Source organism: Misgurnus anguillicaudatus, chromosome 25 (assembly GCF_027580225.2).
Source record: "Misgurnus anguillicaudatus chromosome 25, ASM2758022v2, whole genome shotgun sequence".
NCBI lineage: Eukaryota > Metazoa > Chordata > Actinopteri > Cypriniformes > Cobitidae > Misgurnus > Misgurnus anguillicaudatus.
Genome location: NC_073361.2, coordinates 32,375,917 through 32,392,697, shown reverse-complemented (window position 1 = coordinate 32,392,697; position 16,781 = coordinate 32,375,917). Strand labels below are relative to the sequence as shown.

Here is a 16,781-nt window from a genome sequence, read left to right as displayed (position 1 = left end):
TTCCCAAAAGCATCGTAAGGCTAAGTAGATCGTAAAAACCCTTACGAAAATTAACCATGGTTTTATTGTGGTAAAAGTGTAGTAACCATGTTTTTTTGGTGAATGGATCACTATCAGCAAAACTATGGTTACACTAACCATGGTTTAACTATGGTTTTTAAAAAACCATAGTTGTCAAAACCATGGTTATTTTGTGGTTACCATGGTTTTACTACAGTAACCATGGTTTTTTGGTTTTAACTGTAGTAAAACCATGGAGTATTTTCGTAGGGGGACCATCGTACGAATCATCTAAGAATTTCCCAAAAGCTTCGTAACAAGCACTTGAAAATCATCGTAGATCTACGAGTGGTCTGGAGTAATCGTTAATTCTTAAGTGCATCGTAAGACAACAGAGTTACAAGGACACCTGCAGGACAACCAGCAAATTGCACTCCTGCAATGATGATAATGTAATGTTTTAAATGTAGTCTATATTTATTTATTGGGTTCTTATTTGTTTATTTTATATTAAATATATAATATAATATATTAAAAATTCAAATGAGAAATCAAATTTAAACGACTAAACATAAATTAAAACGTATTTGGTACAAGTTGGTAAAAGTTTTTTTTTTGTATTTTGGTAAAAGTTGGTACTAGCAAATTGATAAATGGTTCCTATCGATTGCTGCTTCATCTAAAAATGTTTTGAAAAGGCATCTAATTAAAGAAACCAAATAAAAATTTACAGTACAATGCAATAATCCATAATAATAAATAAACATATATAATAAAAACAAATAATAATAATCTAAACTATAAAATGTAGAAGGCATTTCGTGGTGGGACGAGTCCTAACTAAATACGGAAAAGAATATTTCATTATGCACAAATTATTAAAACATTTCATAAAACAAGTCATTGATCAATTATGATTAATAATATTAAAATATTAGTGCACATCGGCTAAAGATCATTAGCCTAAACAAGCTTCTGCTACAAATTTGAGTCATTCTATTGGTGACATTTCAGCACTTGACAAACGGATAGCGACTTAAGTAGCACTTAAAACCCAGCTGCGAGCGATTGTTATACGTGCATCTTTGGGAAACGCACGTAAATGAACAATGAATGCTCGTTAAGTAACTCGTAAAAAAACGCTGTTAAGTGCAATGTTCAACCAAGTGTAAATACGTACCTTTCTTCAGTTTTGGACAAGAGATAAAGTTTGATTTATATGACAGATATGAAAAGTTATTAAAAAAAAACAATGTCATGTGGTAATTTTGTTGAAGTGATGATTTCGGTTTGTCTTCGGTTGTTTTCTGTGTGCACGCTTTTGTTTTTTAAGAATTAACCACAAATCGCGTTCTTGTGAAGGGGAAATTATCTTATTTTTAATGTGTTTATTACAACTAAAATAAAAATTTTTGTTATATTTTTATCTTAATATTATATTACATTTTACAACCAGACTTTCTTAAACTTTTTAAAATCATGAATGTAAAAGCAAGTAGTTTGGTGGATGCTTCAACACAGTGCAACAGATAGCTTTGGCACATTTTTGCCGGATTTATTTGTTTTATGAAGAATTGATGTTGAATCAAATCAATATTGGATTGATTCAATCTCTTACAGTACACGTGATTTAATAAACACACAATGATATTTGCTGTGTGGTAAATAACAAGGCTTATGTGTTAGCACCAACAACAAAAAAACATGAATGAAAGATACATTTGCAAATGACATGGTACATTAACAAGCGGAATTCACGAGGTACAATATTTGCCATGGCTATACTCATGAGTACTTTTTAAATGGCTTCTTTTTAGTCAAAGATTTGTATTTAGTACAGTCACACTGCATGTTTGGGAAGTATGACAGTACTTTTCCGTAATTAGATTTTTTAGTATTCCCACTCATGCAAATATGACTATTGCACAAGTAGCCTATCTTTTATACTTCTCCATAAACCTTCGAATACTAACAAAAAAATCTGCTATGATTTTCATAGTTTTGCAATACCAATACATAAAATTACATCCTAACCCAAACCCCAAATCTAACCCTAACCCCAAGCAATAATTTAAAAATAGAAAATAAACAGGAAAAACAATACTTAAAATGACATTAAAAATAAAGCCGTGAGAGCCGGGACATGAAAAACTATTTATAGAAATAAATGTGGTGACACGAAAAAAGCAGAAAAGCGTGTCCATGAATACGAATAAATATGAAATATTTCGTAATTATACCACAGAATGCCTTGAGGTAGGGTTGCAACACCAACTGATAAGGAATATAATGAATATATTGACATTACTTATAAAATGTATTCATATATTTACAATAAATCTCTATAATCTTTTCTGTGGAAATTATGTTTTGAATGTTTTAGGTAGCCTAATTGGCTTCGTTTATTTACTATTCATTTATATATTTATTAAGGCATTCTAACATCTCTTGAGTATATTCATGGCAAGAACCGGTGAATCTATACACAAGTTACAAGGTGATATACACACAGTCGAGAACAATTTTGCAATAATGTTTCTTATTTAGGCCTATGTTTTATTACTCTGAGTTTGGGAAATAGAATTTGTGGAATTATATGAAAAATATTAAAATATATTTCAATAATAAATATATAATATATACGTTTACTATTGTAAAATCTCTTTGTCAACCACTGGTTGGATTGCTGAAGGCTACAGGTTGCTGGTCAAGACAACGATATCTCAAGAAATGTAGGTTTGTTTATTGAATAAGAAATGTGTGGTTCTGAAACAGATCAATAAAGTACAAACATGAATATTTAAGTAAATATTACAACGGTTAAATAAATCCACTAGTAAACAGATTAATAATGAATAACAACTAACACACTACAACTCGGCATTTATACTTCAATTATAATTACTTAAACTATAAACTTAAACACAAACAAGTAGAAAGTGCGTTATTTATGTGCATGCACAGTTCACGTGCTTGTCTCTGTCGTGCACGTGCAATGGCGCTGATATTATGCAAAACTTAGAGCGCATGTGCGTTGTTAGTCTAAAGAAGCATTTTGATTTTAAATGAATAAATATAAACTTATATACATAACAAGAATGCTAACCGGATGAAGTAATAGTTGATTGGATATATTATCATCGAATAACAGTTTTAAGTGAAAACATCTGCAAGTTATCACACCAGTCATAACTATAATATGTAAACGTCCCATAAAGTTACTTATATACATATATCTGACTACTTACATCGTGATGCACGCACACGTATACATAATCAATAAACACTTCAATAATTTGGCTCTTAATCCACCTGTTTCGGTCTATAAACTATTTACAACGTGCAGCCAACTCCGCTATACGGTTCTCTCTCCCGCTCCGTTACCTGGCAACCTCAGAACGAACTTTTGGAACAGTCCATTGCTGATGAAATGAAAGGGGTGTTGGGGATGTATTAGGCATATAGTTCCCTTTCAGTCGGTCACTACGACGTCACGTCGTGACCGACGAATTGGGAACTCGCTTAGAGAGACCAATCTGCTTCGTTTACTACTAAATGCCAATGAACTTGGCATTGAGATATTTGCATAATGCTGGCGCCGCCCCGCCAGGTGCGTATATAAGCCGCAGGTGCAAATGTGGAAATTAGCTTTTTCGCTTCAAAAGCCGGCATTATCTGCTACTGAGAAGCTACTCTCTGCTCTTCTGGGAACGGTTGCTGAAGTTGATTGACAAGCAGTACTACCACAGCGGACGCTCGCAGTATTCCACTGCTCTGCATCTTTTTTGTTTTGAGTTTAGTGTGTGCGTTGCCTCTCCCTGTGCGCATCACCAGCTGAGCACCTATAGAGTGATTTCCCTAAAAGAGTGATACGTGAGAGCTCTGTGTCTTTTTAAAGACAGCCACTCTCTCGTATATTCGGAGATCAGCGTCCTTTTCAGGATAGCTTTTTCTCTGTGCGATCTTGGATGCGAGAAGTACAGGGATTCCAGTGACGGTCACGAGCGCTGTCTTCGTGCTTGGGCATCGAGCACTCCGAGGCTGCGTTCGTGGAGAGCTTTTGTTCTCTCTGTGAGAGCATAACCCTCTTGGATTGCGGAGACGACTGTCGTTTCTACGGGAACGACGTCCGCGCCTTTGCAGTGCTGAACGCCGCCATGGTGCGGCTGTCAAGTGCTCGCAGGACGTTCTTCGCATCACTACGCTGAGTAGGACGGAGGATGCGTCCTTCACCTACCGGCCTTCTCATCCTCAGCCGGTTGAGGCTCCGGTGGAGACTGCAGAGTCGTGTTCTGCGATTTCTGCCGAATCCATTGGACCTCCTTCTGGTCCCGTCACTTCTGCAGCATCAGAGGGGTGCCCATTTTTTCCCTCCGAGGCGGAGTCGTCCTGGAGATGGCGGCCATGCCCGCTTGAGCGGCGGAAACGGTAGAGTTGGAGGGGTTAACCCCTCTCCGCCCGAACCGTCCCGCCCACATGATTGGTACTTTGGAGCTGCCTGGGCCTCTACAGTCCTCACCCCCTGTGCCTGCCTTTCCCGACGGCACGAAGAGCTGACGTGATTTGCGGCCGTCTCGGCCGTTCAGCTTTCATCCCTCACCTCCCTCACCAACGGAGCCGCTAAGGGCGGGGATCCCTTCAGTGGAGCGGGGGGTTGCGATGCAGCTGCGTTCCTGGAGGGACCACCCAACCCTTCCCTCCCGTGTTTGTATAGGCAGTCGTCCGGTTACGGGCGCTGCCCATCAGGCATGCGGAGACGCGGCTTCAGCCCTGCACGCAATAACGTTGCTGCAGGTTCACCAAGCGAAGGCTTTAGATATTTACGAGGGAGGCCGCGACCTTCAGTCGTGCGATGTCCACCACAGTGGTTCAAGATCGCCACCTTTGGCTGTGTCTGGCTTACATGACGGACGCAGACGAGAACAACTTCCTGAATGCTCCTGTCTCACAGACCGGCCTCTTCGGCGAGCCCGGGAAGCGTACAGCTCCGCTGCGCAGACTGAGGCGATCTCATAGGTCGTGCCCCGGCGGAAGAGAGCTGCCCTTGGTCCACCAACGCCGGCTCCTCAGTCTGCCTCTCGCCGTCAACGTCCTGCGGCGGCCACCTCTGTTCCCCTCCTCGGACCCCATCTCGGCAGCGCAGGGGAACCGGTCGTCAGCAGCTCGCCCCGCCCGCTTAGCCGCTTCCCGTGAAAATCGGGAGTTTGTGGCCAGAGACGGGCGACCCGGAGTGGCAGAGGATCACTCTTCAGGAGACGGTGATTCGCTCCTTCCCCCGGTAGAGGGTCGGGTGGAAAATCCTTGGTTTGCATCTGTTCCACCGGCTATCCAGCCGGTACCCACTTAACCACACATAAGAGTGCATTCCTCTTCCCTCTCCAGGTCTCCGGAGGATCGAGAGAGCCGTGAGCGGGCACACCAGCTCACCCTACCTCTCCTCTATCGCCAGCGGGTGTTTTTCCGGAGTCTGCGTTCTCCGCGCAGGAGACCAGACGACCGTCACCCTCAGCGGGCTCAGGTCAGTTTCACACACACACATACTGTAGATGTTTATGCTGTCACAGCAGATGCACCGGCAGTCTTACCTGTCTCGCTTCGCTGCCCCACTGCGGGTACATCGGTAGTGTAGTTAATTCTCCTCGTACGGTCCCTGGATGCTTCGCTTCAGTTCCCAGCCCGTCTCGTTGGGTTTTACGCACTATCCGCCTCGGTTACGAAATACAATTACCGGCACTCACCCAAATTCTCGGGCATTCGTTTCACTATAGTGAAAGCGTCCGATGCACATGTACTGCGTGCAAAAATCGACGTCTGGCTGGCGAAGGACGTTTCGAGCCGGTCCCTCTTACCGAGATGATGATAGGGTTTTTCCAGCCTTTATCTCATAGTACCCAAAATACTCAGTGGGTTATGACCGATTTATTTACGCACCGGCTTTACAAATGTGATCCTTTAGGATGATACGCCGAGGCTCGTATTTTAATATTTAGATCGGTTTGCAGCCTTGGACCTGTAGACGTGTACTTCATGTGTCCATCTCCCCTCGCCTTAGACCGTTTTTCGCTCTGCGTTCGTGGGGTGGGCATATTAATACTAAGTACACCATTCGAGCTGTCTCTCTCTCCCCGTGTCTCCATGAAAGTGCTAGTCACGGCATTAAATTCTCAGAGAGAGAGAGCGTTGTTCGCATTCTGCTTATATTTACGTGAACTTATATAGCTCGTTCTTGGCAGACGTGCGCGAACACAGAGATTTAATGCTTCGGCATCTCGCTCGTTTATATCATCAGGTCAACTGGGAAAAGAGCAACTTTGCCCCGTGCAGAGGATCCTTTCTCAGTATGGAAATAGACTCGATTGACTAATTGGCGTGTTTTACAAGAGCGCACAACCAGTCAGTTCTGACTTGCCTCGGTTTAGTTCGAGGGAAGTACGCGGTCCCTCTGAAACAATTTCAGAAGCTCCTGGACATATGGCAGCAGCTGCGGCTGTGACACTGCTCGAGCTGCTTCATATGAGACCGCTTCAGCATTGGTTTTACGATCGAGTCTCGAGGAGAGCGTGGCGCAACGGCATACACCGTGTAACCATTACACCTGCGTGTCATTTCTATTTTACCCCGTGGTCAGACCCAGCATTTCTGATAGCAAGATATGCCCCTGAGTCGGGTCTCCTGGCATTCTGTAGCACATGCGATGCCCCCAGCACGGGATGAGCAGCCACGTATGACGGGCTTGCAGTCTCAGGGGTGTGCTTAGCACCCCAACTGCCGCGAGCGGTGCGCTGTATATCTGGGACTTGTACGCTCCGCTATGGAGATGCGAGGGAAGGATGTATTAGCCGACACCGACAACATTGCGACTGTTGCGTTATTTACCGGTAAGGCGGTTTTTGCGCTCTCGTCACCTGTCGCATCTCGCTCGTCATCTCCTCCTTTGGAGTCAGAAGCATCTGAGGTCCCTTCGTGCCATTTACATCCCGGGTTCGCTCAATACAGCGGCAGACGCGCTTTCCCGAGCTGCGCACCCGGCGAATGGCGACTCCACCCCCAGACGGTCCAGCTAATTTGGAAGAAGTTCGGTCGTGCGCAGAGATCTATTTTCGTCACCGGACGATACCCACTGTCGCCTGTTTTATTCACTAACCGAGGGCAGCCTCGGCGTGGATGCGTTGGCACACAGCTGGCCGCGGGGGACGCGCAAATACGCATTCCCTCCAGTGAGCTTAATCGCACAGACACTGTGCAAAGTCAGGCAGGACGAGGAGAGCCTTTTATTAGTCGCCCCGTACTGGACGACCAGGAATTGGTTTTCAGAGTTAATGCTCCTCGCGACAGCCCCTCCCTGGCGAATTCCCCTGAAGAAGGACTTTCTTTCTCAAGGAAGGGGCACATTATGGCACCCGCGCCCCGACCTGTGGGATTTCCATGTATGGTCGTTGAGCGCGCGCAAGGTTTAGGTGATTTATCGCAAGCGGTATCTAACACCATCGACGCGGTACGAGCACCGTCCACAAGACGGGCTTACGCGCTTAAATGAAACCTTTTTTTTTTCGTCACCTGGTGCTCTTCGCAACGCGAGGACCCCAGAGAATGCCCATTAACATTGTGCTTTTATATTTTCAACATAGGTTAGATGGTAGGCTGTCCCTCCGCCATTAAAGTTGATATCGCCGCTATTTCTGCTCATCACTCACTTATCAACGGCAGATCAGTCGGCCAGCATGATTTGGTTATTACAATTAAAGAGGCGCTCGCAGGCTAAACCCCTCGCGCCCCCCTCTTTCCTCCTGAGACCTGTCCATGGTGCTGAAGCTTTCAGGTCTCCCATTTGAGCCTTTGCAGTCTGCGAGTCTGAAGTTTTTGTCAATGAAAACTCTGACCCTGCTAGCATTGGCCTCCGTGAAGAGAGTAAGGGATTTATATGCATTCTCTGTTGACGATTCGTGCCTTCAGTTTGGTCCTGCTGTCTCACTGAGACCCAGACCAGGCTACGTGCCCAAAGTTCCCACCACTCCCTTCAGAGAGGTGGTGAGCTTGCAAGCGCTGCCCCCGGAGGAGGCAGACCCAACCATGGCTTTATTATGTCCCGTACGAGTTTTACGCCTCTACGTGGATCGCACACAAAGCCTCAGGACTTCAGAGCAGCTCTTTGTTTGTTACGGTGGTCAGCAGAGAGGGAAAGCTGTCACTAAGCAGAGGATGTCTCATTGGATTGTAGACACTATTGCCCTTGCTTATAATCTGCAGGGCACCCCATGTCCATTTAAATTGAGAGCTCACTCCACTAGAAGTGTTGCCTCATCTTGGGCACTCGCTCGTGGTTCCTCGCTAACAGACATCGGCAGAGCTGCTGGTTGGGCGACACCTAACACGTTCATTAGGTTTTACAGTGTTCGTGTCGAGCCTGTCTCCTCTTGTGTACTTTCCTCGTTAGGGGAAGCACAGAGAACAGGCTCGTAGGTCGGCTTGCAGCCTCCGACTGCTGCTCCAAACTGAGCTCAGTATGGAAGGCCATCGAGGCAAAAACGCATAATAATTTGTTTTGCCTTCCTCCGCTGCCTTGGCAGCCTGATGTTGCGGAGCATCCGCTGCCAGCCTCTCACTAGCTGCATCCTCGCGAACCTGTGTATGGCTCGGGCATCCACATTGCGTCCCACCGGGTTCCTTTGTGAGTATTTTTCCGTGGGGTTAATCCTACTAGCCCACGTTTCCCTCAGCAGAGCACTGCTTTGCTTACACAGCCACGGCTGTCATTTATACTTTCGCCCACCAATAGCCCTTAACGGGGCGGTGGCTTCCGCAGCGTCCCTATACCGCTCAGATAGGGCGCTTCCCAGTCGCTGGCACTACTGTGGGGTTAAAGGAACATCTAGTGCCCGGCCTTCTGCCTTAAAACCTAATTCTCCTTATCCTTAAGTGGAACCGGAGGGCTTTACGCAGACACTGGAAGAGGTCAGCCCTCAGTGGCGTTTTGGTAGGGATTCCCAATTCGTCGGTCACGACGTGACGTCGTAGTGACCGACTGAAAGGGAACGTCTTGGTTACGTATGTAACCCACGTTCCCTGAAGGAAGGGAACGGAGACGTCACGTCCCGTCGCCACAGGGCTGCTCCCTGCTGTTACGGCCGGTCACACTTTCCGGCTTTCTCAGCGAAATGAAGCTAATTTCCCTATTTTGCACCTGCGGCTTATATACGCACCTGGCGGAGCGGCGCCGGCATTATGCAAATACCTCAATGCCAAGTTCATTGGCGTTTTAGTAGTAAACGAAGCAGATTGGTCTCTCTAAGCGAGTTCCCAATTCGTCGGTCACGACGTGACGTCTCCGTTCCCTTCCTTCAGGGAATGTGGGTTACATACGTAACCAAGACGTTTCTACAACTATATTTAACATTTTTTTGTTATTATTCGAAGGTTTATGGAAAAATATAAAAATGTTGGCTTACTCTCTATTATATCTGCAAGAGTCATATTTGCAGGGGTGGAAATACTGAAAAATCTACTTACGTAAAAGCATTGTTACTTCCCAAACACGCGTGACTGTCCTCAATACAAACATGTGACTAAAAACAAGCCATTTTAGTCATGTACTCATACAGCCAGTAGCAAATATTGCACTGTGAATATTATTCTGCCTGGATCTGCCCGAAGCCGAATACGTTATTATATAGGCTATAACATAAAGAGCTTGAGCAGCTTTAGAGGTCGAGCCTGGATCAAACCAATCAAAGTTACAGAGAAAGCGGTAATTTGTGATAAAAATGTATGAAGAATTTACTACTGACTGAAAATTATAATACTGCTGCAATAAACAAACCCATAAAATAGTTGGAAAGTCCTTATGGATTAAATCCTTTCATGCAGGAACTGAATTAAAATCTATTGTCCTATTTTAAAACGATCACATGAAAGTCTGAAACAACCTCAGAAATGACAGCCTAGTGGTAAGGCTCTCAACAGCGCATTCAGCGATCCGGGTTCAATCCCCATAAATGGTCATGTTTTGCTTCTACTTTTTCTGTATTTTTTTATATACTGTAGCCTACTTTTTAAATATAAAACAGATCTTAACTTTTAAAAGACAATTTGTAGGTTACTAAGTAACCTATATAATAAATATTTAGCAGATGAATGATTTTAATACATTTAACTTTAAAGGTAACTTAAATTTATTTATTTTTATTTGGGGGTACATTTCAAAAGCAGCAACTTGAGTGGACAAAAAACTAACTGTGAAAATAAAACGTGAATATATTGTTCATAAGAAGTGTAGTTGATTTAAGTATAATCATATGCTAGAAGTGTCTAATCTCATGATGTTAGCTGCCAAATATGTTGACTAGCAGTGAGGAGAGCACTGACATCTATCAGCAGCACAGCTTTACTCCTGCAGATGAACTGTTGTTCTTGAAAGAAAAAAATGGGGTCACTGAGAGCATGATGGGTGAACAGCATCTGCATTTCTGAATTAACAGTAGTACAAGGAATGATTGTGTAAAATGATATATGTTACATATATTCTTGACCAATCATTATTACATGACATGTTACTTAAAACATTTTTGATGGCAAATTATGCGTGCGTATAAAGCCACAAGTCATCATGTTAAACCCTGGGAGTATGAGAGATTTTAAACCACTGGTTTATTATCACACTGTTAGCTGTAGTTATGCAGCTGTTTCCCAGAAACTTATGTAGATTTAAATGTATGTTATTTACTGGCATGAGGCTGATATTTTATAGTTTTATTCTGTAAATAAAAAGACTTGTTAATGTTTAATGTTCATTTAACTTTGAACAAACTGTTGCCAGTAAATAAGATAACCTGTTGTTAAATCTACAGTAAGTTACTGGCAAACAGCTGACAGTAATATTGTCATTTCTACAGAATTTTTAACAATGTAGTGTTAGGTGTTGATAGATAAACAGAGTTTTATGAATGGTTTCAGGGTGAGGATCAGTTGAAGAGAAGCCTGAGGTATAAGCACATTATACTGTACGTCTGAAGCCCTACTTGTGTGGTGAACAATTGTTGTCTGCAGGACACTGAAAATCTTCTCTGGGATCACCGGCAAAAAAAAAGAGTTTTAACTCATTACAACAAAATGCCAAGAGCATACCATCAAGACATTATACTTTGTATTCCTACAGACGTGCAGACACCATAAAGACTTTTAAAAATTTCAAGAAAAATGTAACAACTAGAGGAACATACAAATACTGTAGATCTTTAAAATAATGTGCATTTCTATGCACACCAAGCATAAAAAAATCCAATGATCCAATTAAATCTCCTTTCTGTATGACAGACAATCTGAATTAATATATATATATTTCATCAATACACTGCAATTATATGGATTTAGATGCAACATTTTTGGTCACTTCTTTAACAAAATAATTGTTCAAATTGTACTGCTGTGGCTATTATCCTTATATTGGGTAGTTAAGATTATAATTTATATTAAATATTTGATAGGCCTATAACATACCATATTATGAAACACATGTCTATATTGTATGAATTATTATTGTAACAGAATTTATCAAATTGAATATATAAGTTGATTTTTAATCAAGGTTAATCAAGTCAAATAAAATGTCAAAGGGTCAGCTGTAATATCACTGCATTCACAGTTCAGTGTTAGTGGAAGTCTAGTTAAGCAACAACTGTGGCTTAACCTGACAGTTAGGCTGCCCCGGACCAGGCTAGTTTCCAAGTTTAAGTTTCCATAGTAACCGGCGATGAACTTCAAGTTTGTTTTATGAAACAAAATCCACCGGCAATAATCCAGACTTAATGTAATCAAGTTTTATGAAACAGCCCTTAGGTGCAAGTACATTATCTATGTTTTGCAGAATACACATTAAAATCATCGGGATTTACATGTATACAGATGCTGCTCGTTTTACTTTCTCTTGATGTCTTCCAGAGCTTTAGCTTTTTCAGGCTCTTTGATTTCTTTCATCTTCTCAATGAGAAACTCCATGTGCTGAAGTGTGAACAGAGAATATGTGTTGAGTGCGATCATCTCCAGAGACTTCACACAGTTGTAAGCTTCAATCACCAGCTTGATTTTCTCTTTCTCTAATTCCTGTAGTTCTTCCTTCAGCTTATTGATCATAGAGAGACGGTCTTTTATTTTGTCATCATATTTCTTCTTTAAATCTTCTTTAGTTCTTGTCTCAATATTTTTCTTTGTTTCATATATTTTGTCTTCTTTGACATGTTTGCTGTAGTGACATTTATTTGTGCAGACTGTGCAGTGATTATTTTTCATCATATAACACATTGAGAGTGGAGTCACCCACCAGCATCCAGGATAGTGACAGTTCTCCTCACAGACGGTGCAGCAGGTTGCATCATAAGCTACAGCAGGATCAATATCAACCTTTCCTTTGTAGGGCACTTCAACTTCATATTCAAAATTATTATTTTCTTTGATATGTTGCTTGTGTTTTTCTAGATCTTCTTCAGTTTGTTTCAGCTTATTTTGCTTTTCTTTCATCTTTTGAACATGGGATTGTAGTTTGGAGATGTTTGGCCGAAATTGTTGCTGTATTATCAAAACGTCGTGAGTCAACTCCAAGGTTTTAGGTTGTATCATGTCAAGAAACTTAAAAAATTCTGTGATTCCTTTATAACTAAGATCCCATGCTTGATCCTGGATTGTTTGTTCTTCTTCATCAAATGTTTCTTCCTGACAGTTGTTAAACAGAAAATAGATCGGCTGATTCATCTCATCTACAGCACACTTGACTTCAGCTTCTTTGACGGCTGTCAGGGCATTTTTAGGGCGAACACCAGTTGAGTGTGTGAAGAGTAACACAATGTTATCAACAATATCTTTACCAAATAAAGACTGAACCGCATCAAATATGTATTCTTGTCTGTCAGTGAGTCGATTTTGATCTGCCTTCATCACAAAACACACTGCATTGATTTCACTGATCACATCTTCAGATGTACATAAACGTAATAAATGCTCTGCAATCTCTATATCACGATCAGCTCCACGAGTGTCTCCATATCCTGGTGTATCAATGATTGTTAAATCAACTGAAGTTTCTTGTAAATAAACACCATAGATAATGACATCAGAGGTCTGACTGTGAACTGATGATCTGTCGCTCTGATCGTCTGTGATCTCAAACCAAACTTTGTCTTCTCTCTTAACACCACAGATGTAGTTGATCATAGCATTAATGAGAGTTGTTTTTCCAGTGCCTGTTTCTCCCACCATCAGTATGATTTTATGACGTTTCTTTTCGTCTCTTTCACCAAAGCTGATTTTTCTGTAGGACTTAGATTGATTCAGATTATCTGTTGTTGTATTTAGACGATATCTAGCAGGATTTTCATCGTGAATGTGGATGCTTTCCTTAAAGAGGCTCTTTAATCTGTAGTTTTAAAAAACACAATCATATACAACAATTTATTATCATTTTTTAAGGTGTGTATGAACAACATGTTTCATTGTGTGATATTAAAGTCACCAAGAAATTAAAAACAAAAATTTTTAATGGAATATAGTTTTTTTTAAATAATTGATAATTGACTTATATGAGAATATTTGTATACATGGAGACGGGGGATCTGCAGGTCAGTGTAATGGGCATGCCGAAAGGTTGTGAAGTGAAACCATAAAAAATTATTAAAAAATATTTCAGCATCTTCTTTTAAACGTACCCAAAAGGTGGATATTGGTACCTCAAATTTACATATCTGTACCAAAATGGTACATATCAGGACCTTTTTCAAAGGTTCCATCTCAGTGACAGCTTTTTTTACCTTTTTTCTGAGAGTCCATAGATGCTACCCTTGTAATTGTGCTCTCAATTAATATGTAAAGTAATTGATAAAAGCTGTTTTTGTGATATAGAAAAGACAAAATTATATATTTTTGGAATGGTTTACTGTATGTACACTCTTATAAAAATTCCATGTTGAAATACAGAAGGTATGTATTAACACTTTTAATATTATTTTCATAATTTTAAAACTTTTAGTATATTTGTTAATCCTCTAGGGCAGTGGTTCTCAACTCCAGTCCTCGGGCCCCTCCTCCCAGAACATTTTAGATGTCTCCTTATATAAAACACACATGATTCAGTTCATCAGCTTGTAAGTGTGTTAATTAAGGAAAAGTTTTAAACATTGGCCCTGTCCCAAATGGCGTACTTCATGTGGACTTTCGGTCTTGTGGCCTTAAATTGCGCGTGCTTGCTTAGGCTACGAGTCTGTAGGGTGTCCCGTCTGTCATTTTTACGCTTTGAAGTGTGCTCATCAGCGCCTCCTTTGCCCCCTTGATGCGGTCTTCAGCGAAGCCCGCACTGCAGCAGGTTTCGCACACTTTACCAACCCAGAAGTCCTTGCGAAAGAGCAATCAGACCAATCAGACGACGGAAGGGAGGAGTTCACACTGACGGGCAATTTCTCAACCTATTTCTGGTGTGACGCTCGAGTCTGTCCCAAAATACGACTTAGGTGCACCCACGTGGACTCGCATCAAGGGTCCCTAAAGTCTGGACTACGTGATGTCATCAAAGTGTGGACTCTGAGGAGGACCACAAGTCCGGAGTGTGCCATTTGGGACAGGGCCATTCTGGAAGGAGCCTGATGAGTGGAATCAGGTGTTTCATATAAGGAGACATCTAAAACATTCTGGGGGGGGGGAGGACTGGAGTTGAGAACCACTGCTCTAGGGTCTATGTTTCTTATTTCAATAAAGAAAACAGTGCGTAACCAATGATCTTTTATTCATGTGAGGCTCACTCAGCAGGTACACGGCATTAATCACAACACAGGTGTTCTTGTAGTCTTCTCACTCTTCAGCTGTATACTCTACAGATAATTGTTATGCTACTGACACCTAGGGGTTAGGTTCTGTACTGTACACATATATACTATCACTACATCCCCTTTCCAATAGACATCAAGTTATTACAAAAACACTAATGACTTATTTTTAGATAAATACTAAGCTAAGACTGAGCACATTATACAAGATGTACTGCATCACACAACAATATCAATAATTATTGCTTTACAATCCCAATAACAACTGTTAACATTTAGTTTTTATCTTTACTTTTATGATAATTCAAATACTTAAGATATGTTTCAGCAATATTCAGAGGTTTAGTCTATCAGGAGGTTTTACTGTGCGTTTAGATCTTCTCAGTACAGGTGAATGCAACTCTGGATGTTCTTTAGCTGGCTCTTTGTTAGGGTGTTTTCACACATAGACTGTTTAGGTCGGCCCCTCACTGGCACTATCCTGCCCCCTCAGATCACCATTAATGTTGAATGGGATTTTAATGATAAAATGCGCTATATAAAAATCACATTTGCCTTGTGTATTGTCTTCCTAAAGTGAATTTTAAAGTCTAATTATTTAACAAAACAAAAAAACAAGTGTGCATGTATTCTACCGTGACACACGCCCACTCATGTATATAGGCTTGTTCGACTTTATGCGGCGCCGCTAGAACTGTCAGGCGAAGACGTCAAAATGCCGCGAGAGCGAGACGAAATGACACTTAGTATGATTTTTTCGAATTGTCCTCGCAGTACTTTGACGTCATCCGGCTGTTGGTTCAGCGTATGAACTTGAACAAGCCTTTTGTGTTGACGGCTTGACGCACGCCGACAATGAGCCCACGTTCTGAGTCTCAGCGGAAAATCAAGATGTTGAAGTGGGAAATTATATAAAAAGTTACAGACAGGAATGGGGGAGTGACCTGAGCCTGCCCTGTAGCAATGGATATATGGAAAATAGCACTGCAAGTTCTGCAAACTGGATTGTCACACATCAATAAATGCTGTGGCGTGGATGAATTATCGGAGCATTTCAGGTGCACAGATCCAAATGTTCGGCTGTCATTAAGTCAATTCTGGCACCATGAACTTCAGACAGACTGTACATAGTTTTGAAAAGTTCAGATGTTTATGTTCTTCAGCATCCTTGCAAGTTAACGTACAACCAACAGCCTATTATTGTTCTGCATTTAACGTTAAAGGTAAGCCTGTACAATATCTCTCTCTCTCACACACACACCTGTTTATCAGGAGTAAATAGATAAAAAACAGACATTGTTGAATTTATAATTAACGAATTTGAATTAGCCTATCCTACAGCATAGCTGTATATGTAAACGAGTTATTGTCATTTTGCTATTGTGGGTCTCTAGCTGCTTAATCGCTAGCTTATGGTGCATTACTTGTGGCAGTTAAAATAACTACGTTATATGTCAAATTGAACCAAAATGTTGATAAAATGTTGTGTTTGGACCGTTTTTGGGCTGAAACCATCAACTCTACCTGCCAACACTGTCCCCCACCATTACGTAAAATTTCTTGAACTAACAGTTACTGAAAGCAAACACGAAGTATAAACATTTCATAATTTCAAGGTTTTATATTGCATTAACTAATTTCACCATGGACATTCGAAAATGGATTAAAAAGAAACTACAGCAACTGCCACTACCTCTGGGTCTGAACTTCAAATGAGCAGTGTTGTGCTAATATGTAACGTTAGGTATGCGTTTTTTTTGTTGTTGTTGAATTGTTCAGAGCTTTGTACGTTGCTCACTATAGCTGTAGTTTTTTTGGTTGTATTACAGAGATGTTTGGTTATAACACGTTAAAACTTAATGTACCAGACCTATGTATTTTCTAGCTAGGGGAAGTATATGCATTTATGTGATCGCCCCCTCTGGTATTTTAGACGCCCCCTCATCAGCGCTCGGCTGCCGCCGAACTCTGGTGCGACCC

At 41.5% G+C, this 16,781-nt stretch overlaps 1 protein-coding gene across 1 annotated transcript; it reads right to left on the bottom strand.

The window, feature by feature from the left end:
* Positions 1-11,910: 11,910 nt before the first annotated feature.
* On the bottom strand, positions 11,911-16,348 carry LOC129425380 (uncharacterized). Its single transcript, XM_073863886.1, has 2 exons — positions 16,326-16,348; positions 11,911-13,402 (listed from the first exon to the last, which is right to left on the bottom strand). The coding sequence occupies exons 1-2, from the start codon at positions 16,346-16,348 to the stop codon at positions 11,911-11,913; spliced, it is 1,515 nt and encodes a 504-aa protein (XP_073719987.1).
* Positions 16,349-16,781: the final 433 nt, after the last annotated feature.

What these genes read in the sequence shown, in the direction of transcription:
- LOC129425380 (XM_073863886.1), bottom strand. Translation starts at nt 16,348, where the DNA reads ATGGTGGGGGACAGTGTTGGCAG. An exon ending in GTGGGGGACAGTGTTGGCAG is followed by an intron (nt 13,403 to 16,325) that starts GTAGAGTTGATG and finishes TTAAAACTACAG; the next exon opens with ATTAAAGAGCCTCTTTAAGG.